At 44.4% G+C, this 24125-nt stretch overlaps 2 protein-coding genes across 2 annotated transcripts; one reads left to right on the top strand and one right to left on the bottom strand.

Moving 5' to 3' along the window:
- Nucleotides 1-5291: 5291 nt before the first annotated feature.
- Nucleotides 5292-13537, top strand: LOC311173423 (NADH dehydrogenase [ubiquinone] 1 subunit C2; the record flags this gene model as incomplete). Its single annotated transcript, XM_084237367.1, has 3 exons — nt 5292-5460; nt 11451-11594; nt 13444-13537. 3 exons carry the CDS (start codon nt 5292-5294, stop codon nt 13491-13493), a joined length of 363 nt encoding a protein of 120 aa, XP_084093493.1. The 3' UTR covers nt 13494-13537.
- Nucleotides 13538-17756: 4219 nt separating this feature from the next.
- On the bottom strand, nt 17757-18191 carry THRSP (thyroid hormone responsive; the record flags this gene model as incomplete). Its single annotated transcript, XM_084256059.1, has 1 exon — nt 17757-18191. One exon carries the CDS (start codon nt 18189-18191, stop codon nt 17757-17759), a length of 435 nt encoding a protein of 144 aa, XP_084112185.1.
- Between the last annotated feature and the right edge of the window lie 5934 nt (nt 18192-24125).

Raw genomic sequence — 24125 nt, 5'->3', positions numbered from 1 at the left:
GGAATTTACATTCTAGTGACTAAAGAGTCAAAAGAGCCAGAAAGAGTGGTAGGGGTTAAAGTAGAAGTAATAATGACCTATATCATGCAGAGTCTTTTAGACCATTGTAAGGAATTAAATTTTATTTTAAATCAAATGAGAAGAAAAGGGTCTAAATTTTCCAAAGTTACCTTTGCGTATCCATGGAGCAAAATTCAAACAATCCCAGCCACACCGTTCCTTTACCAGGAAGCAACCACTGCTATCAAATGTCTCTGTGTATCATTCCAGAGATATATTCTAAGCGCTGCTAAGTACAGATATACACAAATGATACACAATGTTATGGCCTTACTTTTTTCCTTAGTATATTTTGGAGTTCATTCTATTATCAGTATTTATAAAATTGGATCATTCCCTTAACAATTGTATAGTTATCTGTATTAGTTATCTATAGCTGCATAACAAATTTAGTGTCTGTAAACCATACATTATCTCACAATTTCTGTAGGTCAGGAGTCCAGACAGTTTATCTGAGTCCTCTGTATTAGGGTCTCTCACAAGCTATCAGCAAGGTGTCACCTGGAGCTATATTCTAATCTCAAAGTTCAGTTGGGGAAGGACCTGCTTCCACATTCATGTGCTTGTTGGCAGATTTCAATTCTCTGTTGGTTGTGGGATTGAGACCCTCAGTTTCTTGCTAGGTCAGGCCACCCTGAATTCCTTGCAGGTCAACCTCACATCTAGGAAGCATACAATGTGGAAGCTGGCTTCATCAAAGTCAGTAAGAAAGAGTCTGCTAGTGAGACAGATTTATTATCTTATGTAATGTAACCATGGAGCTCACATCCTGTCACCTTGGCCACATCCTATATATTAGAAGGAAGTCACATATCCCACACACCCTGAAGGGATGGGGTTACACTAGGCCTGGGTACCAGGAGGCAGAGATAATTGGAGACCATCTTAATGTCTGTCCATTAAAGCATCCATTGTATATAAATGAGCTATAATTTATTTAACAAGTTTCCTCTTAATGGACATTTAAGTTGTTTCCAGTATGTTTGCCAGTATGAGTAGTGCTGCAATCAATATCAATATTTCATTCTGCACATGGGCTATGATTTTACTTGTTGTGGGATTAAATTTCTAGAAGTAGAATTTCTGGGTTAAATGCAATGTGCATTTATGATTTTGATAGTTGTTGCCATAGTGATTGTAGAAGTTGCACCAGTTTACATTCTATAGGTGATGTATGATACCTGTTTTCCCACAAATTTGCCAAGGTTGTGTGTCATCAATCTTTTAGATCTTTGCAAATGAGATCTTTTTTTTCACTATCAGATCGCCAAAAACCTAAAATCTAGCAATAGAAAGTATCGCTTAAAATTAAATACCTGCCTGAAGAAATGGTGCTTATTGGACTATTGAAGGGAAAATACCTTAATATTTTAAAGACTTTGTATTGTCATAGTGGTTTTTATTCCTTTTTCCAATTTTGTAATATATCAACATGTCAATAAACTGAGCTCCCCCTCCAAAAAAATAAAATAAAATATTGCTCCTTTTACATATATCTTGGGTGGGAACAGAAATTGGATCAGTTACATGTGCACATATGAAAAAAACTGAAAAGAATTTGATGGTATTTAGTGGAAACAGAAAGCTATATATTCTGAAACTCAGCAATTCTGGTCATAAGTACAGATGCTAGAGGAACTCTTGAACATGGACTGAAGGAGGTGATATGTACAGAATATGTGCACACACACAAAATCATGTTTCACATTAAGAATTCACCTACTAGGGGCCTCCCTGGTGGCACAAGGGGTTAAGATACAATCTGTGAAGCTCACCGCAGCCACTGCAGCACAAGTTCGATCCCCGGCCTGGGAAGTGACCCACATGGCACAGCAGACCTCTCCTGACTTGCCCACAGCTCCCCTCAGCAGTATATTTCAGTCAGTCTGCCTGTTCTGTTCCCCACTCTGTCTCTGGTGGATTCTCTCACACCCCCCCCCATCTCTGGCCTGTACCCCAGCTCTTATATGCATAAATAAATAAATCTTTAAAAAAAAAAGTTGGCCCAAAAGAAAAATAGGTGAAAGATTAACAATTAATCCACAGAAAAGGAAACCAGAATAGCCAATAAACATGAAAAGATACTCAACTTCAGTAATAATCAAGGAAAGGCAAAACAATAATGAAATAACATTTCCACCAAAAGACTTGGCAAAAATAAAGTTTGGCAATGGCAACAGGCAAAGATGCCAAGGGTATGGGGAAATCCAACAAAACCAATGACAAACTTAGAATTATTAAGAGAGTTTAGCAACATTGCTGGATACAGAACAACATTCTAACTAAACAACTATAAAAGGTAATATAAGATGTCCTTTGCAACAGAAATAGAAACTAAAAATGTCTAATGACAAATTCATAAAATGTGCAAGAATTTTATGTTCAGCCAGGATATGGAAACAGCCTAAATGCAAAAACAGATGACTAGATTATGAAGAAGGGGTATATATATGTATATATACATATATGTACATATATATGGTACACACACACTGGAATACTAATCAGCAATCAAAAAAGATAAACTCATCCGTTTGCAGCAACGTGCATGAAGTTAGACAAGATAATGCTAAGTGAAATAAGTCAGAAGGGAAAATATAAATACTGAATGTGTCGCTAATAAGTGGAATACAGAGGAACCAAACTAAGAACCAGAGAAAGGCAACCTTAAAAGCTAACTCTTGAAAATTGTCTATAGATCTGAAGCATCCAAGGAAGTAGGGGAGGGGTAGGAAAGGAAGAAGGAAGGCAGCACAATGGTCTATGGCAGTGGACTATGGGTAATTTGGTGACAGGTACACGATACTAGTGATACATGGAAAGAATCCTAATCTTACCACAATTAAAAGAATAAATTATTTAAAACTATGGGAAAATTATAATAGTTTAATGAGGACTATAAAAAGACAGGATAAATAAATGGAGAAATAAACACCATGCGAAGACATGGGAAGGCTCAGCATTTTAAACATATCATTTCTCCCCACATTAATTGATATGTTCAAAGGACTTCCAAGTAATATCCCAACAAGATTTTTCAGTCAATCTGACAAGGTAATTTTAAAATCATTAGAGTAGAGGTGTACAAATAGTAGTGGTGGTGGTGGTAGGAGCAGAAGTAAAAATAGTAGTAGCAGTTCACACTTACTGTGAGCTAGTTTTGGGGGCAAAATGTGGGTGCCACACCCTACTAAGTATAAAAGAATGTTGATCCCTAATGACTGGACAATGAGATTTTTTTTGCTCAACATTGGAAGGGTTTTTTTTTTTTTTTTTTTAAAGAGAAAGCTGTACAAAGATACTGTCCCCATTATTGGAGGTAAGTGAGCAGAGACTGGACAAGTACTTGACAGAAGGTTATAGATTCCTTTTTTCTTTGATTCCTCAAATTTTTGGCAAACACCTCCTCCCTCAGCCAGGTGCAAGAACCTGAAGTCCTTAATTTCAAGAGTTTGGCTAAACAATCCAATCCTCCAGTTCTCTGAGTTCTTTGTTGCTGACATTCAGCACTAAAGTGTGCCTGTGTGAAAGAATGACTGGAAACCCAGTAAGTGAAAAGTGGCTTTTGTAAGATTTCAATTAATTTCCTTTATCTAATCTGTGCATCAAGCCCACTTGTACTGCATGTGAAAATAAATGGAGGGGGTCATTTGGGTGGTTTCCAAATTTTGCCTATTATAAATACTATCGAAAAAAAACATCAGAGTGCAGGTATCCTTCAAGAAGATGTGGAATTCCATGCAGTGATCAAAAAAGATAAAATCATGCCATTCTCAGCAACATGGATAGAGATAGAAGGGATTATGCTCAGTGAAATAAGTCAGAAGGAAAATGAAAAATATCGGATGGTTTCACTTATAGGAGGAATAAAGGCAAACCAAATAAAGGATGAGGGAGAAAATTAATAACATAAAAAAATTAACAAGCAACTATAAATCAGAGACATACTGCAAGGGAGGAGGAGGGAGAAGGATCAAAACAAGGGCTGGAAGAGCGCAAGGGACTATATGGTGATGGTGCACGGGTGAACTGATTGTGGGAATTCTATGGGGACTACACCTGAGAAAAGAAAGCAAACATTCCTGCCATGAGTGAGACCATCTGGTATTTTTTTCTTTTTTCTTCTGGCTTTTTTTGCTGAGCATGATCCCTTCCAGCGCCATCCATGTTGCTGCAAATTGCGTGAGTTTATCTTTTTTGAATGCTGAGTAATATTCCATTGTGTATATGTACCACATCCTCTTGATCCAGTCATTTATTTAAGGGACCAGGAAAAAGACTAATTATAATAAAGTAAAAATCAACAAGCAACTATAAACCAGAGACACGCTGGGGACGGGGGGAGGGAGTAGGATCAAAAAAGGGGGGAATGGGAATTGTATGGGGACTATAACCAAGATGAAAATGCATACATTGTGCAAAAATGAAAAATGATGCAAAAAATACACAAAATAAAAATAATATCGGGCCTCCCCCGTGGCACAGCGGTTGAGCGCTGGGTTGCGAAGCTGCCTGCGGCCTCTGCAGCACCGGTTCGATCCCCGGCTGCTCCCGGCCACCAGAGGAGGGTCCCACATGGCGCGCAGACCTCTCCTGCCGCCCGCTGCTCCCCTCAGCAGTGTACTTCGGTCCTTCTGCCTGCTCTGCTCCCCGCTCTGGCTCTGGTGAATTCTCTCACCCTCCCGCGCTTCTGACTGTACCCAGTGCTTGTATAAATAAATAAATGAATAAATAAATAAATAAAAATAAATCTTTAAAAAAAAATAATATCAAAAAAAAGAAAGCAAACGAACAAAAATGAACAATGATGTAAAATATAAATGAATAAGAAAATAAGTAAACAAATAAATAAAAAGATTAAATTTTACTGAAGGGACATTCAGAGACCGGGGAGGGAAAAGCAATTCCGGGTGGAAATTAGGTGGGAAAAAATCGGGGGCGTGGGAGAAAACAATGTCCTAGTCTTCTGCGGGTTTGACTCCCGGCCTCTGCGGCCCGCAAACCCCACAGACGGAAGGAGCGGGCAGGTGGGCCATTCTGGGGCCCGGAACCTCTCGAACGCGGTTCTGGCCGCAGCGCGCCCGGGGAAGCGTTTGGGCGCCGCGCCGCGCCGCGTCTGCCCTTCAGCCGGCGCGAGGAGGAGACGGCTCGCGGCTCGGCCCGGGCCGTGGTCTCGGCGGTGTCCTTTGCGGTCGGCGGCCCAGGCCAGGCCCCAGGGGGACGGCGCCAAGATGATGAGCGGACGGCCGGGCCGAGAGCCCTTGAAGTTCCTGCCGGAGGAGGCCCGTAGCCTGCCGCCGCCCAAGCTGACCGACCCGCGGCTCGGCTACATCGGCTTCCTGGGCTACTGCTCCGGCCTGCTGGACAACGCGATCCGGCGGCGGCCGGTGCTGCTGGCGGGTGAGGCCCGGGGGGACTCTGGGGGGGCCCCGGAGGGCCGGCGGGGGGCGGGCGGCGGGGGGCGGGGCCGCGGCCGGCTCCGCCGTGGGCTGCCCGGGCCTTGGCTTTTCCGGGCCTCTCGCCCCGCCTCGCCTCCCTGGACGCCCGCGCCCCTGAACCCTCTGGAATCCGTCGAGGCGGGATCTGCCACTTGGCACTTAAGGAAACTGAGGTCTGGTGCAGCCCGCGCCCCTAGTGAGGCCACTGGACCGCCTGCCCCCCTCAATTTTGCACGGTGTGTGCAAAGATGAGCGTTCACTCCATGCCATGCTCTAGTGGCATACGTTATAATATGCATTTATTTATTTATTTTATTTTTTTGGTGGGCCCCTCGCCGGCGGCCGGGGATCGAACTCGCGCTGCAGAGTCGCAGCCCAGCGCTCAACCGCTGCGCCACCAGGGGAGGCCCAATATGCATTTCTTTTTTAAAAAAAGATTTATTTATCTATACATACAAGAGCTGGGGCTCAGGCCAGATGCGCAGGAGGGTGAGAGGATTCACCAGAGACAGAGAGGAACAGAACAGGCAGACTGACGAAATACACTGCTGAGGGGAGCCGTGGGCGAGACAGGAGAGGTCTCCCACACCATGTGAGTCGCTCCCTGGCCGGCTGGGGCCGGGGATCGAACTGGTGCTGCAGAGGCTGCAGACAGCTTCACAGCTCAGTGCTTAACCCTTTGCACCAGCAGGGAGGCCTAATGTGCGCTTCTTAAAGCGCCCTCTGAGGAGGCGTTGCCCACAATACGGAAGCTAAGCCTTGAGAAGGTTAAAGCAGTTTGCCCAAGGTCACATGGCCAGTAAGTAAAGAACCTGTTTTGAGACCTTAGAGTCTAAATTTAAAATCAGTACTTCTCAGTCTTAATATGCATAGAATAACTTGGAGCTTGGGAAGAAGCGAATTCCCTGATGCTGCTGAGTAGGAGACTGGAAATCTGTGGAGTGTTTCCTGCTGTTAGTGACCTTGCAGAGACTGACTATGCTGATAGACTGACAGTCCTGGTAATAGAGCAGCTGTGCTAAGGGCTATGGACTTCCAAAGGAAAAAGGAGGGGCACTTTAAAGAGTCTTTGAACTTAGCTTTGATTTATCAAGCAGATACTAGAGAGAGCCTTCTAGGCCCATGGGAGGCGAGTGGGACCAAATGGAAGCAAAGACCTCTGATGGGTGGAAGTTTGGTAATTGAGTGAGTGAGTGTGCATGATAGGGCACATAATAAAGCCACAGAGGAGATTTAGTTAGATAGCCACAATTTATTCACTAGTCTGACAGGAGTCTTACAAGCTTTGTGAGGTGAGGGAAAGATGTGAAGAGACCTGTGTTTGTTTTTTATTTTTAATTCTATCCTTATATTTTATTAAAGGGTAAAAACATCATGAATTCAAGCTGCTTGCTTGAATTATAAAAGTAATGTGATTCAATATGAAAATAACACACTAAATCTCTGACAGTAGTAAATTGCAATATACAATGCATACAGGAATCATACAGAGCAATAAACTCGTACAAAACAAGAATATTTTAGTATCTATAAAAATCCAAATTTTTCTTTTAAAATCATTCATGAAAAAGATTCTCAAGTCAGAATTAACACCGCTATTAGTCAAGCATCAGGAAGCTACATTAGAGCTATTTCCTTCTAATGCAGACCTGTTAAAAGATAAAGTTTGTCATCTCTGTGAAACACTAATTGGAACTAAGGAGTCAGATTAGAAGGCAAGTTAAAACAATGGTTCAGGCAACCAGTAATCACCTCCCTTTTGCCTCTTGCCTGGAGGGCTTTTCCCTGTCACCAAATCTCAACATTCCCAGTGATCATATAGTATCAAAATCCCATCTCATTAATTTGATCCCACACCACAGAAAGCAGATAAATGATCTTTATCCTATCCTGCCCCTGGGAACTGGCAATTTCTCCTTTTTCATCTCTGCCCCACATTTGCCCAAATCTGTCTCTTGGTATGATGGAAAGAGCTTCACTTGGAATTAAATGTCCTTGCTGCACTGCTTCACAGCTATGTCACCTTGGGCTAATTACTTGATCGGGCCATTCAGAGCCAAAGTTTCCTTACCTATAAAATGACAATAACTAATCTTTGCATATTTGCGTTAAATGAGATTCTATAGGTAAAATACCTGGCATACAGAAGGTGGTGGACAGAGTTCCCTCTCCTTAGCTCTTGTTACAGTTCACTGTGTATTTGTTCAACCTTAATTGAGCACCTCTGTAGCTAGCAGTGTTACAAAGTGAGTGTATAGGGCCTCCCCGGTGGCGCAGCGGTTGAGCGCTGGGTTGCGAAGCTGCCCGCAGCCTCTGCAGTGCCGGTTCGATCCCCGGCTGCTCCCCGGCCACCAGAGGAGGGTCCCACATGGCACGCAGACCTCTCCTGCCGCCCGCTGCTCCCCTCAGCAGTGTACTTCGGTCCTTCTGCCTGCTCTGCTCCCCGCTCTGGCTCTGGTGAATTCTCTCACCCTCCCGCGCTTCTGACTGTACCCAGTGCTTGTATGCATGTATGTATAAATCAATCAATCAAAATAAATAAATAAATAAATTAAAAAAAAAAAAAACAAAGTGAGTGTATAGGGTGAGGAATACCAACCTTGCCCTTGAGGAGCTCCTCATAGAGTCTGGGAGATAAATAGACTGTTATGGATCTAGTTGATAAGTGTTTTGATAACAGTGGGTGAGCAATATCTCTTTGAGAGCATGAAGGAGGTACATATTGGAAGACTGTTCCAAAGAAAGTAAAGATTGGTTGAAATGTGAAGCACATTCCTCTTAATCTTAATTCATTGTCAAACCATGTTTCTTACCTTTTCTGGGAGACAGAAGAGCATAGTGAGAGACACTCCGTGGGGGTTGGGGGCGGGGAGGGGAGGGATTGGGGTCAAAATAAGGGGGTCACAATTGTATGGGGAATATAAAAATAAAATTTATAATAATAAAAAAATATTCTGAATAAAAATCTTGTCAGACACGTGAAGAAAAAAAAAAAAGAGCATAGTGGTTAAGAGCACATGCTTTTTAGGTTTGACACCACCACCATCAAATAAGTTTGATTTTCAGAATGTTACTTATCTCTGTGATCTTCAGATTCATCATCTATAAACCAAGGATAATATCTATAATATTGCTTTGTATGATGAGAATCAGAGGAGCTGATATATATAAGCATTTAGCCCAGGACTAGGGATCAGAGTTCCTGACCTTCCATAAATTGCTTTAGAAAATTTAGGTATTGAGGACTTACTGAAATGATTATCCTCAGCAGCTTTTATTGAATGCATATCGTGTCTTCTAGTTCAATGTCTGGCATATAGTGGTTCTCTTAAGTATTGAATGAACAAATATGTGTAAATTATAAGTAAGTATAAAGCATGGTCCCAACTCTTCAAAGGATTACAAATTCATTGAAAACAAATTCATTGAAAAGATGAATTGTGATATGAGATTATGCAAATAGGGTAACAGGTGTGACCAAGTTAGAGGATCAGGGAAGGGGAGAGTTAGGGTGGGTTTTCCAACTATAGCCATGGAAGGTGCCTGGCTTTCTGTGGGTAGTATTGAAATATTCTATTAATGAAACCAAAGGTTAGCAGAAAATATCAAATTTTTTTCTTTAGTTTTTCTCCCATTACTTGTTTAAAAACCCTTGTTTTAGTTACAACTACCTGTTCTAAATTCAAGAGTTAGTTGGTATCTAAGTGTAGGGAACATATTATATTAAATATTAGGTTGTTGGAAAAGTCATGACATTTTTTTCTGTTTTCTATGCAAAATGCATCGTGACTTTCTGACAGCCCAATATTTATTGATTTCTAGTTTAATGTAGCACTAATTTATGGAGTACCATGGCCTCCAAATTTAGGTCCACTAAGGAAAGAAGGGGGAAATGATTGTGGAGGGCTTATAAATGTGGTAAGAGTGAGGGCCACTGGCTTGGGGGTGGGGGCAGGGAGTAGGGAAATAGTGACGAGCTGAGAGGCCAGGCCGTGCTGTGCCTTTAGAGCCGGGACACTGTTGTTTTCTGAAACATTGATGGAGCATTTTTCTGTAAGGGGTAGGGTAAGCAGAGAGATTCTGGGTCTTTGTATCTGTGTATCTTTCTATCTGTGACCCACAGGAAAACCCTGTATACTATGTGTGCTCTGCTTCAGGTGGTCCATTAGTGCTGTTTAGGGTGAGAGAGAATCCAGCCCCAGGGAGGCCCTATGCAGGAGTTGGAACTCCTGGTGCGTGTAGTTGCAGAGGGAGCGGGCAAACTAGATTTGTATATTAGTAAAAATTCCTTTAGCTGGGGTCAGTGTGGATGGGGAAATAAGATGAAAAAGAATTAAGTTCCTTGAGCCTCCCCTGGTGGCACAGGTGGTTGAACGCTGCGCTGTGAGGCTGTCTGCAGCCTTTGCAGCGCCAGTTTGATCCCAGCCGGCTGGCGAGGGTCCCACATGGCACAGCAGACCTCTCCTGTCTCACCCGCTGCTCCCCTCAGCAGTGTATTTGGTCAGTCTGCCTGTTCTGTTCCCCGCTCTGTCTCTGGTGAATCCTCTCACCCTCCCGCGCATCTGGCCTGTACCCCGTTTCTTGTATAAATAAATAAATAAATCTTTAAAAAAAAAAAATAAGTTCCTTGAAGTGAGGAAAGAAAATATTTCCAAGATAGAATTGGCAGGACTCAGTGACTGGATGTGGGGAAAGAGGGTGTTTATTATTCAGGTCTTAGATGTTTGAGTAAGTAGTCTTACTCTCAATTAAGAGAAAGAGGTATCAATGGAAGGAAATAAGTTCCTTTGGGGCTATTCGGGTATAGCTGTCAAACACTTGGAGATACATGTTATTCAGCCCAGGTCTATGAGTTGAACAGACTATGGGTTATCAGCACATGGATAGTACATAATATTATAGGTGTAAATTAATTATTTGAAGGAATATTTATGGACTCGGACGAGGACTGAGGAGAGTATTCTGGGGCATAGCTAGAAAATCAAGCCTGCAGTTAACCTTTTGCAAAAAAAAATGTTTCTGCATATAAAGTTCATACCTTTGGATCACCCCCTTAGACTTTAAATTTTGTCTTTCCCTAGATCATGTGATTTGATCCTCTCCGGTCAGTTATAATAGGATAATTTTTTTAATAGGATGATAATAGTGCATACCTGCAAATGCTACAAAATTTACAAGATACAAAGGAAAAGGGAGGTCTATTTGTAGAATAACATGCGGCTTTAGTAATCACAAATATGCAAATATAAATTCTCACATGAAGACAAACCAAATAGCTTTAGGTATCCTGAACAGGTCCTAGACTGTAAGTTTTTAGATCTAAAATCAGGTTTTTAAAAAAGGAAAGAGTTTTTTCTGTTCTCAGTCTAGTATTCAGGATTTTGTACTTTCTACCCTTTTCCACAAAGATATTTATGAAACCTGAATTTTTAAACTCTTGGCCTCTATTGATTGTTATGTTTGTAGACTGAATGTTGCCTTTTATAACTGCCAGAGGAAGGCAGGGAGAAGCCTCAAGGTCAAAGTTGTTTGTTCAGACTAACCATATAGAAAAGCTCCCCCCTTTTTTTTTAAAGATTTATTTATGCGTATAAGAACTGGGGTGCAGGCCAAAGGTGCAGGGTGGTAAGAGGGCTCACCAGAGACAGAGTGGGGAGCAAAACAGGCAGATGTACTGAAATACACTGCAAAGGGAGCAGCAGGCAAGACAGGAGAGGTCTGCTGCACCGTGTGGGTTAGCTCCCTTGCCAGGGATCGAACTCATGCTGCAGTGGCTGGCGATAGCTTGATAGAGCTGACTTTAGCCCCTGTGCCACCAGGGAGGTCTGAAAAGCCCCCTTTTAAAAAGAATATTGAAAGAAATAATAATTACATATATATGAATTATTTAAAAATTAATTTTTAATACACATTGACTTTTGCTTTCTTTGGCATTTGTTATTTGAATTTCAGGTTTGCATCGCCAGCTTCTATATGTTACTTCCTTTATTTTTATTGGATATCATCTTTTAAAACGTCAAGACTATATGTATGCTGTGAGGGACCATGATATGTTTGCATATATGAGATCACATCCGGGGGATTTTCCTGATAAAGGTAAATTTTAAATTAACAGTGAAAAACCTCTTTCTTACTTTGTATTATTTTCCCTGGTTAATCTTAACCATGTCTGTGGTTAAGCACTTCCTATGTTATGTTGATTCCCACAGTTTTGTCCATAGACTAGAATTCTTTTGAACACATATCTAATTTCAGGCTGAATGCCCCTGTATCCTTTGGACAGCAAACCAAGCTCATGTCCACTTTGCCTGCCCAGACTTCCTGTTCTTCTGTGTCCTGCTTCAGTTAATGGCACTTCCAGCCAGAAACCTGAGAATCATCTTCCAGTTTTTCTCTTTCATTTCCCAGTCATCATCAGGTCTTACCAGTTCTACTTCCTAAATATTCCTCAGCTCTTAACTGTCCTTTCTCTTCCATTGCCACTACCAAGCTTCAGGTCCTGATACTCTCTCTTAAATTATTGCACTTGCCTCCAGCTCGCCTCTGCCTCTGGTCCTTTCTCCCTGGAGAGTTATGGATATGCTTAAAACGCATCCCTTAAAATAACTATCCATTGCCTATGGGATAAAGTCCAGATTCCTTAGGATGACTTATTCCCTTGGGGGAATTGCTGGGGGGAATTGCTTCATAGACCCACTTTACCTCCATTCCTTTTATCCACCACATTACATACACATGGCTATGTCCCTCGCTGCACTACAGCTTCATCTCTGTTTCCTCAGCCTCTAGCACAGAGGCTGTGCTAAACATAGTAGACACTTAAATAATAGCTGGTCTGAACAGAGCCTGCCTCACTTCTCATCACTCATCTCTTGCCTCAGGAATGCTGTGTCCAGGCCTGCCTTTTATCACCTTGTACACACTGTACCTTCTTCTTGACCCTCTTTCCTCATTTCTGCCTTGTCCACCTAGCATATTCTTGCTCAAGATTCATCATCTGGTTGAATCCTTCACCCAGCTACAGACAAGACTTTCCTCAGCACTCTGTTTAATCTCTGTTCACTATGAAAATCTCTGTTCACTGTTTTCTTGTTTGTATTTTACACAGATACACCCAGTGCAGTACAGGTGTATACACATGGGAAGGAATGAATGAGTAGAATGTTTTGAGCTTGTAAATACATAAATAGATTTTTCCTGTTCATGTTAATGTATAATATTAAGTCTTTAAATCTCATTAGACTGACAATCTGAGGTCCTATTTAGTTCTAAAATTTTATTATTCTATATAGTATTCCCATAAACTTAAGTCACTTATGCGAATTTATAGTGGATCAAAAGTACAGCTTTTTTGGCCAATGAATTGCCCAAAGATCAGTACAAAACCATGATAGTAGATGTATCAGGGATAGGGGATACCCAGAACTGTTGGATTTTAGAGCTGGAAGGAATCACGGAAATTGATTCCTAAGAGTGAGACCCAATGACAGAGCAGTCCTCATCCCAGACCTCTGACTCTTGCTGTTGTATTTCCACTAGCTCCCTCTGTCAGCAGGACCATGCATAGTTTCACAGGCTGGTTCTGTCCTGCACAGCAGGCATGGTAAGAGCCTCACACACTGACTTAAAGGGCATGGCAGCTGGGCTACTTCAGCTCCCAACCCCTGCTAGCTGACCTATGACCCTGCCTGTTCATCCTACTCCATCCCTTTAGCTGGGATCCCCCTGGCAGCACTCCAGGCAGCCATTCTGATGTCACCACAGATTCCTCCAAAGTTGTTGTTCTTTTATTGAAACAATATGCCTCACTGATTGTTAAGCCATGATTGAGGACAAGAAAATTCTTAGGGGTTTCTATTTATAAGAATGTTAAATGTTGATTTGTCTTTAGAAAATATGATTTATAAAAATTTTTAAAAATCTTTTCTGATCTTTCCATTTATAGATAAGAAAACATACAGTGAAATTCTCGAAGATTTCCATCCCGTGCGTTGACATCTCCAAAATGTTTGCTCTGGTTTCACTGATACCAGTTATTTTTGAATTTTATGGAATATGTTTCTATGACATCTGAAGTTAATGTTCACACTTGTGATTAAAGTGATCATCATGAGCACTCGGACTTCTCTTGTTATAAGGAAAGTAGTTCATCAAAGAATAGTTTCCACTCACCCAGATGCACGAAAATATCTGATAGATGTTAAAATGGAGTGCAGTTCTAGTTCAGAGTTGGCCAACGACAGCCTGGGCGCCAAATCTGGTCCACTGCTGATAGAGTTTTATTGGAACACAGCCATTCTCATGCACTTACATATCCTTTATAGCTGCTTCTATGCTACAACAGCAAAGTTGAGTGGTTGATGACAGACTTTCTGGCCTGCAAAGGCTAAAATATTTAGTATTTGGCCCTTTACAGAAAGGTCTGCTTCAGTTCTAGTACATAATGAATACAAAGCAGGCTGGATTATGGAAGGCTTGTGAGTCATTAGAATGATTTTGATTTGATCTTCTAGGTAAATGGGAACAACATGGTCTGGTTTGTATTTCTGGACTGTGTCTATAAACAGTACAAAGGCAGTTAGAAAAAGGAGACTCAAGGGCCTCCCCTGGTGGCGCAGAGGTTGTGCGCTGTGCTGCCAGGCAGCCTGCAGCCTCTGCAGTGCTGGTTCGATCCCCGGCTGCCGGCAAGTGTCCCACATGAAGTGCAGACCTCTCCTGCCACGCCCACTGCTCCCCTCAGCAGTGTGTTTCGTCAGTCTGTCTGTTCTGCTCCCCGCTCTGGCTCTGGTGAATTCTCTCACCTTCCCGCTCTTCTGACTACCCAGTGCTTGTATAAATAAATAAATAAATCTTTAAAAAAAAAAAAAAAAGAGGAGACTCAAAACCAGGAGAACAGTTAAAAGTCTAATACTGCCACTGAACCTCTGCCCTGAAATAGGTCTCATGCTGGAGTAAGTGCGCTCTTAGCACACGCTCCATAACGGAGCTTGGTGTAGGCAGAAGTGAAAGAGCCCACCTAACTGTAGAGGTTTTTTTATGGTCTAGTGAACCCAAATGCTTTTTCAGAAAAACTGTTTCTGAGCTCAGATGTTATAATCAGAATAGTTTTGGGAGGTAATAAAATTGTCTCCCTGTTTATATGTGATTTCAAATTAAGTGACAGTGGAAATACAGAGATGTCTTCTGGGCAAAGTCACTTGAGTTCAACCTCTATTCCCTTGAATACCACTTGTTAAAAGTGAAATCAGTTCTGAAAAAGTGCTTCAGAGATAATAAAGATATGGAGAAATACGGGGGTTTTTTTTTCAGGTATTATTTTTTATTGCAATAAATAGGTTTATAGTTCACCTGTACCTGGCCTCACCTGTGGTTGGCTGGTACATGAAGGTGAACCACTCATCCCAAGGGACTCTGCTACCCCTTGAGTCTGAAGGGTAAAAAGCAAAGGCTGGAGTAAATACAAGGGAAGGTGGGAAAGAAAAATCAGCCTGTAATAGCTCTCACGTGCCAGGTGCTTTTGATTCATCATGTTTCATTTTCATAGCAACCTTGTGAGGTAGGTAGTACTTTCCCCATTTTATAGGTGAGGAAATTTAGGCTCTGATGGGTTAATTAACTTGCCCAGGATCACATAGTGAATGACAGCCAAGAGGAGAGCTGTGAACTTCCGTTATTCAGATGCTAAAACCTACATCCTTTCTACCATATCACCCTGGCCAAGTAACAGGCCCTCATGAACCGCTGGCCACCCTAAGCTGTAAGAGGAGCAAGGGGAGTTAGGAATAGCAGCAAGCATCCCAGAGATGACCCAGTGATGAATCCAAAGACTCGTGCTCCGAGGGAGGTAGGGAAGCATCAACCGAGTTGCCTGCACTTCCAGCTGCAGGTCCAAGCATTTCTGGTGTCATCATCAGAGAGAGGGGATTCCACCATGTCCTTGTCACATAGTCTGCCTTCTGTCATGTAAGGTGATCTGTGGAGTGAGTGCAAAAGTAGAAAACAAAATGAGCATAAATTCAAATCACTACAGTACTCTCACATGCCTATTGAAGTAGGTAACAGTGAAAAAGCTCAGTGTTGGGGTTGCTGTGGGAACATTGGCAGTGTTGCAGCACATAAGAAGAATCAGGTTATGTGAAACATAGAGTTTCACCTTTACTTTTTACTCAGAGGGAAACTGATGCAGAAAGGAAATAAATTGTCCAAGATCATACACTGGTCAATGGCAGGGCCAGGACAAAAACCCAGATGTTTAAACCTCTGCAATATCAGACAGTCCTCAAGAAAATCAAGTTAGGGTGTGTTGAAACGTAGGATTCCTGTTCTTGTCTGAAGCAGTTTGGTTGGTCAAGGATGGAATTTCAACCCACTCTGTGATCCCCAACTCCTGCCAACCCTGGTTTCAGCCTTGGAAGGCTCTAAAGAAAGCCACTGGTGCAGAGGAAAGGAATGAGACATGAGTTAGGCAGGAGTTCCTATCTTGGCTCTGCCACTTCCTGAGTAACCTCAGACTCATTTAATTCTCAGGCCTCTAGTTTTTTCCATTCGATAATTGATAGGCAAGTGATTTTATACTATCAAACTACTCAAACTGAACTCAGAAAAGTGAGTGGCTTACCCAAGGCCTCACAGCTCATTGGTGGTGGAACCAGGACTGGAACCCAGAGCGGTTGACACAGGTCAGTTCTATGCAAGAACTTCTAAAAGGTGACCCACGGAGTCTCAAGGGAGAGGGAGGCGGGATTGAAATTGACAGTTTCAGTTTAGGATTGAGGTGGAAGAAGAAAAATGACAGGAAATATCTAGAGCAGAACTCTGGATAGACAATTGGAGTCCATGTTTATTCCCTATCGCTATAGAATGGCCTGATGGCTGATTTTGAAAATAGCACAATATGGCAGAGGGAATGATAGAAAACACACAGTTCAATGTTGGGGCCATTTTTGCTCTTGTCCCCTTACTATGAGACTTTGGGTGAGTCACTTCACCTACCTGGCTATAATTTCCTCACTAGGAAAGTGAAGATAAAAATCCTGTCCCACATTCTTGCGTTGGGTGGCTTTAAGACTCCTGTGGACATGGACTTGAGTTATCACAGATAAAGCCACTTTGTGGGAGTGAGGCTGGCAGGTGGCACAAGATAAAACAGGCAGGTGCCATGGTCAGATTTTTCCTAACCTTCCCCCATGAGTGACCCCTCCATGACTGTCCCAGGTCCTCTTGCCACCTCCTGCCCTGTGCCACCACCGTTTGTCTAGTTTGCTGTTCACCCACACCTCACAACCCCAGCCCTTCTGTGCGCAGGTATGAGAGCTCATACTCTAGCATGTTTGCCTGTGTCCTCAAATAGGCCCCACCACAGGCAATCTTCCATGCTGCACCCCGGGAAACAGAGTAGTGTGTTACAATAGTTATCCTATAGCTTTCTCTTGGCTGGCTGCAACCTGGGATGGCCAGAGTAACCCTGCCAGTTGAGTAGCCTCACCTAAGTATTCCTGTGTGTCAGAGAAATAGAATTTTCTATGTTCTACAACTTGAAGAAATACTGGAAGTACTGCCCCCCCACCCCACACACATATAATTCACACCTGAGTAAATATACATGTCTTTGGCAAGGTTCTTCATCTGTAGAATGTAGGTAATAAAACAGCACACTTCTTCATTTGTAAGATGTAAGTCATGAAACCTATTTTCCTGGCATCATTATGAAGATAAAATGAGTTAATTCTGTGTCAAGCACTTAGAAGCCACACTGGCACTGGAAGCTATTATTGATACATGACAGGGATTCTTAGGATTTGTGGATGGACCTTGGTGGATGGCATATCCCTTGAAATTATATGCACAGTTACGTGTCTGTGTCTGGACTCAGGCGAGGGAGTCCATAGCTTTAATCGGATCCTGAAGTAGCTGGGGAAGCCTCATTCAGCACTCACCCCCTAAGCATTCACATATATTTCATAAAAGCACACGTGCGCAAACACAACGTGCACAGAAGATAAGTACTCGCCAGCCACTTCTTCTGTCTCCATAATTCACCACCATTGCTCACCAACTCTGGTAAGGTACAGGTGAGGCAGGCCAGGCCTTTGGCCCTGTTTGTGCTCCCGATACCCTGAAGCGAGGGTGGCTCTGATTGCTGGACTCTCCCGTTCCCACTGGGTTGCATCCCTGATCCCTCCTTCCCCTGGAACATCCCCACGGTGGACTCTGACACCCACTGGCATGGCCGCCATTACCTTCCCTAGAGTCCAAGGCCTACATGGCCTGTCCCGTTATCTCCTGGTATTTCCTCGTCACCTCCTCGGCTTTCAGGGTAAGGTTTGTGAGGATATGATGGAGGCTGGAGAAGTGCAGGTGGAACTGAGCTTCCAGGTCCAGCTCCCCCGAGAGACTCTCTTCCTCAGCCTCCTCCGTCTCTGCAGTTTCACTCTCAGCCTCTTTGGCTTCACCCTCCACCTTGGCTTGCCACTCCTCCCGGGGCAGGAGCCCGTGGTCCACATCTACACGGATGGCCTTGAGCATGGTGAAGTAGTTGTAGAGATCGGGGGCCCCTGCATGTGCACCCAGCTGCACATCCCGCAGAAGGCTGGGGATCATCACCACCTGCTCCATGTTGCGCACCACGGCTGAGTACCTGTCCATAACAGTCAGCAGGCAGTTCTTGGGATAACGCTTGGTTAGCACCTGCATGGTTGCTTCGCTCCCAGCTGAGTCAGGCAGACTGTCACAGCACTATTTCTAGGCTGTAATTTTTATGTCTGGATCCAACCACAGTTTGACAAGATGCCAAGGCCCAGCCAGTGGATCAACACAACCCTGTTTTAGGCCAATCCCAGGGCTTGGGCCCAGAGCCTGCATCAGGTGATCCATCTGCCCAGGGATAGGCCTGTCATTTCAACACTCCTATGACAGCCACAGCAAGAGCGCAGCTTCTCTTTCATCAGCTCACAGGACCAGTTAGAGGGAAGTGTTTTTCCTTTGGCAACCAGTACACTTGACCCCAGGGCAGTGATTAATTCTTTCAGGTCAGCTGAGACCAAGCTGCCTCTTTACTGCTTGCCTTCCAATGCGCAGCTCACTTCCGGAGCTGGGGTGCTCAGCTGTGAACTGAACAGGTAGGAAGGTCATGAAATGAAATGACTTGATGTGGGCAAAGGGCACTGACTAGGAGCCAGAAGCCCAGTCCCGCAGCCTCCTCGCTGTGTATGTGGCTGATTGCTGGCTGAATCCAAGGAGCTCCTACTCATGTTAAGTTTGGCACTAAGCTCTGCATGAGTTATCTTGTTTAATCTTCACCTCAACTCTCTGATGGATGTTTTAATATTGATTTCACCATTGTGAAAACTGAGATGCAGACAGCTGAAGACACTTGTCTAATGTCCACTGGAGCCGGGGTTCAGCCCAGACCACTCTTTCTCACCCCCAAACAGTGCTCCTGAGTGACGTGTGATGCCACATCAGTATTCATACCTGCTCACCACGTCCATATCCTTATCTGTGTTTCATGTGTTGCTATAAGGATAGACTAAAACAAAACTAATGAAAATGCATTGCAGGAGCCTCCCTGGTGGCACAGGAGTTAAGTCTCAATGCTATCAAACTATCTCCAGCCACTGCTGCCTGAGTTCCATCCCCAGCCAGGGAGCTGACCCACATGGTGCAGCAGACGTCTCCGCCCTGTCTCGCCTGCTGCTCCCCTGAGCAGTGTGTTTCAGTGAATCTACCTGTTCTGCTCCCCACTCTGTCTCTGGTGAATCCTCTCACCCCCTGCACATCTGGCCTAGACCCCAGTTCTTGTACGTATAAAAAAGGAAGAGGGGGCCTCCCTGGTGGTGCAAGGGGTTAAGACCCAGCATTATGAAGCTATCATTATGAAGTTATCTGTAGTCACTGCAGCACGAATTCAATCCCCAGCCAGGGAGGTGACCCACATGGCGCAGCAGACCTCTCCTGACTAGCCTGCTGCTCCCCTCAGCAGTGTATTTCAGTTAATCTGCCTGTTCTGTTCCCCAGTCTGTCTCTGGTGAATCCTCTCACCCCCCACACCTCTGTTCTGTACCTCAGTTCTTATATGCATAAATAAATAAATCTTTTTAAAAAATAAAAAAATAAATCTCTTTTTAAAAAAGAAAATGCTTTCAATCCATGAAACACAGCCCCCAAATGCATTATCTACAAATTCTAGAGTGCTGCTGAAGTCTTACCCAACTCTAACCTGTAACTTCAGAAGCTACAAAGTCACTGACCTAGCCCTCTAGCCAAGAGTCCTGAGGGTAATCATCCTTTGTATAGCTTTGTTATCACAGGTGACAAACTACATTTGCTGTTCATTTATGTGATAATTTTAAAAAAGACGGAAGCCGAGGAGAGGCACAACAAGTTACTGACAAAGTATAATGGTGAACAAACGCTTCTAACTTCGGGTTCAGGAACCTGCTGTGGGGTGGAATCTGCTAAGTGATGATAACTTTCACCCCAGCAGGTGAGGTGAGGAGAGGAGAGGAAGAGAGTGAAGGGAGGGGGTTTTATCTTACCTCAGCCACTCTCATCAGCTCCCCTCATGCAGGAGCCCCCCACACACACACACACATGCACACACACACACACTCACACACACACGCTTCTGACTGACAGCCACCCATTCCCCCCATTCCTACGGCCAGAGTTATGAGAGAGACCATGTTCATGTTGAACTGGATTCTACCTCCCCTTATGCCTTCTACATTAAATTATAGTAGTCACCCCACCCCAATATTAGCGCAACAGAGTAAAATCAATATTGTTTTAAAAACAACACTGTTGGGCCTCCCCGGTGGCGCCGCGGTTGAGCGCTGGGTTGCGAAGCTGCCCTTGGCCTCTGCGGCGCCGGTTCGATCCCCGGCTGCTCCCCGGCCACCGGAGGAGGGTCCCACATGGCGCGCAGACCTCTCCTGCCGCCCGCTGCTCCCCTCAGCAGTGTCCTTCGGTCCTTCTGCCTGCTCTGCTCCCCGCTCTGGCTCTGGTGAATTCTCTCACCCTCCCGCGCTTCTGACTGTACCCAGTGCATGTATAAACAAACAAACAAACAAATAAATAAATAAACATGCCTCTAAAAAAAAAAATAAAATAAAAAAAATAAAAACAACACTGTTGGGGCCTCCCCGGTGGCGCAAGGGGTTAAGTATCAGCATATGAAGCAATCCTCAGCTACTGCAGCACGAGTTAGATCCAGGGAGCTGACCCACATGGCGCAGCAGACCTCTCTTGTCTCACTCGCTGCTCCCTTCAGCAGTGTTTTTTGGTCAGTCTGCCTGTTCTGCAACCTGCTCTGTCTCTGATGAATCCCCTCACCCTCCGCACCTCTGGCCTGTACCTCAATTCCTGTATGCATAAATAAATAAATCTTAAAAAAAAAATAAAAAACAACACTGCTTTTAAAGCCCGAAAAACCAATTCCTGCCCTTTAATTTACTCAATCCCCACAACAGCAGTATGAGGCAGAAAAACATTAGATTCTTCCCTTTCAGATGAGGAAACAAAAAAGGGGAGGAGGAACTTGACAGGTCTCAGCCCTGTCAGGAGCAGCTCAGCCCAGTTTTCCAGGCTTATCAAAAGCAGAGGTTGTTCTTCTCTCCAAGTTCCCTTTGTGGGTTGGGCCTACACATGGCCACAGGTGACCTAGGGTCAGCCTGTGTTGGACAGTGGCCTTGCTTCTGCAGGCAGAGAGGGCAGCCAAGTCCAGGCTGTGGACCTGCTACAAAGGACAATGCTTCCTCAAGAATCCTTTCTGCACTGCAGGTTGAAGGCAAGCTCATCCCCTTCCACTGAGTGGCCCCAGGCTGCTCACTGCTCCTCTCTGCACTTCATCTTCCTCCTGTGTTGTAATTATGATAAGAAAAAAAAAAAACAACAAAAACTGAACCCTTGCTCTGCTAAACTAATATATGCAAAGAGTTTAGGGCAGAATTCAGTACTCCCAACAAATGTAGCAGGTAGTCTCCACTTACAGAGGAGGAACCTGAGGCCTAGGAAGATAAAATAATTAGCCTGAGAACACAAACACAAACTATTTGTTTTTCACCAAGGAGGAATTGGAATGAGTAATGATTCCTTCCCTTGGGTCCCACTGCTTACCTGTGACTATGCAGGTCACTCTTTCCACTAACTCTGTCCTCTGCAGGGCAGCAGCCTTCCTGACTGCCCGTGACCTGCCAAGGCCGCCCGCCTGCAACCATGCAGGCCTCTCTTAGTAAACCTGTCCCTTCTGGCGTAGCTCTTCCTGCCCGCTTGTGTCTATGCAAGTGTCTTTAACTGTTTTATCCCTTCCCTAATAAACATGTCCTTTAAATGTTAAAAAAAAAAAGTTGAGTTTTGTGAAGCATCTGGTATATTGCAAGACCTCAATAAATACACACTCCCCTTTCCTACTCGACGCTCTTCCCAATTCCTCATTGATTTCTCCATCTGGGACTTACTACATAAATTTCAGTTCATTTGGCACTTATCCAGGGACCCAGCACTGCAAATGCTCAAAAAATACTCACGGAATGATGACCATCGGGTTCACCACATCATACATTCTAGGATTTTTGGTCATAATGTCCAGTCACCTTGAAAAGCAGGGGCCCTGGCTTGGCAGGAGGCAGTGCTGAGGCCTTCAGCAGGTGAGGGAGGCCTAGTAACCGCAGCCTCACTTGGCCCCAGGAGCTGTGAGCCATGGCAGGTACTTGATACTGAATGAGGAAGTTAGGAAAAGGGTACAAATAGTCAGGATCAGAGGGCCCAAGCCCATTTATCAATCTGAATAAGGAACAATTAGTTGGAACCAGGAGGATGCCTGAAACCCAAGTGCCCCAAGCCCGTTTATCAGACTGAATGAGGAGCAATCAGTTGAAGCGAGGGTGCCTCCAACCCAGTAAAAATTGAACGTTCAGAGCAACAACACAATAACACAGTGACAAAGGAAGGGACCAAAGCTCCTTTCAGGAAAGCAGGCCAAGTAACCTGGGAGACTCAGTGGGCCTCAGTAACCTAGGAGATGGCACAGGCCTCAACCAATCAGCAAGAGGCACAATGCCCAAACATCTAAAGGCCAACTTCTACTCCTTGCTCCCTCCCCCCATATCAACACCAATTTCTTGCCCCCTCAGCATCTACCCACTCAGGACCCTTCTCAGCTCAAAGAGCTTTCCTGTCCTTCTTCTTATCTGTCAACAAATCTCTTGCTTTTCTGGCTAGCTCTGGGCTCCATGTTGAATTCTTTCCTCACTGAGACAAGAACCGAGAGCACCTCGGGTTCTGGCTCTGGTGCCACAACCCTAGGCCCAATACCACCTCATGGGCTGGATTCCAAGCTGAGGCTCTTTCCAGAATATTCCTCAGGAAAGAAGGGTGACCACGCTCAAGTCCAACTGTCATTATACCAAGACTTTCCCATCACTTATTCGAGTAAACTGCTGGCAGGACGTGTTCCATCCAGCAGCAGCAGAATGAAGATTTTGCATAAAGTGGTTTCCTAGTTTCAGAGTTATGAGTGGAGAAGAACACATTTTCTAAATTAATAGATGAAAGAGTTTAATTTTAACAGATTACATAATTGAACATTTGATTAATTCATTTCCAGCCCTAAAACATTTTTTGTTTATTTGGTTTTTACCTTTGCTAGAAAAAAAAGTTCTGAAAATATTTTCCCCTCAGGAAAGTGGGACTGCTCTTGTGTTTGAGTTTCCAGGATGGCTGAGCAGTGGGTACAGCCAGAGACCACAAGGCTGGATATGGTGGTTTGGGCTCTGAGGCCACTGCCGGGCCCACTTCTGGCCACGGTCCCTGGGTTTGGTGTCCACAGTTAAAACATGAAGAAATTGGAGATCTCTAAAGGGAAGGCCCTTCCAGGTCTGGTTGTATAACTCCTCTGAATCCACGTCCTGGTCACTGAGGGCATTACCCTGCTTTAGTTCTTGCGTTTTCAACCCATCCCCAGGGGCACAAGCTCAGAACTGGGAAACATGCTGTTCTTACTGGGGACAGGACTGGGAGAGCTGACCGTGCCATGGTGGGGAGGCCAGCAGTGTGCTTCAAGCATGGCCTCCTTCCTCCTCTCCACAGTGGCCTGGGGCCACCCTGGACCTCCCTTGCCTCATTCCTTCAATAAGGGGGCTGATCTTTGTTAGGGCCTCCCCAGTTCAGACTTGAGGGACCCCGCCTGAGCACATGGCCCCTGTGTCCCACTGTGTCATTACTCCCTAATACCAACTCAGGGCAGTTTGTCCAGAGACACATTCCTGGACCTGCTCCACAGGAACTGGATGAGTGTACATGATTAAATGCCACGTGAGTGAGTAAATGTGTGTGCTAGTGAGAAAGGGAGACCATGAATAAATTGGTAATTGGAGAAGAAAATGAGCTGTGTGAGTGAACAAGTGCAGAATACATGAGGAGGCCTGGAAGGAAGGAAAGGAGTGTCCACACGGCCGGGGCCAGCCAGCCAGGGTCAGCCAGCCAGTACTGACTGCCGCCAGGGCTGGATAAAATGTTGCTGAATCAGCAGCTGCCAGTTGGCTTAGATCAGAAGACAGTGCAAGGCTTGAAGGGGAAAGGCTAGACACAGGCAGGTTCTACGAATGGGAGAGAAAGACAGGAAAGAAG

The sequence above is a fragment of the Talpa europaea genome, assembly GCF_964194135.1.
Source record: "Talpa europaea genome assembly, chromosome: 1".
Classification (NCBI taxonomy): Eukaryota; Metazoa; Chordata; class Mammalia; order Eulipotyphla; family Talpidae; genus Talpa; species Talpa europaea.
This window is presented reverse-complemented; position numbering and strand designations above follow the sequence as displayed.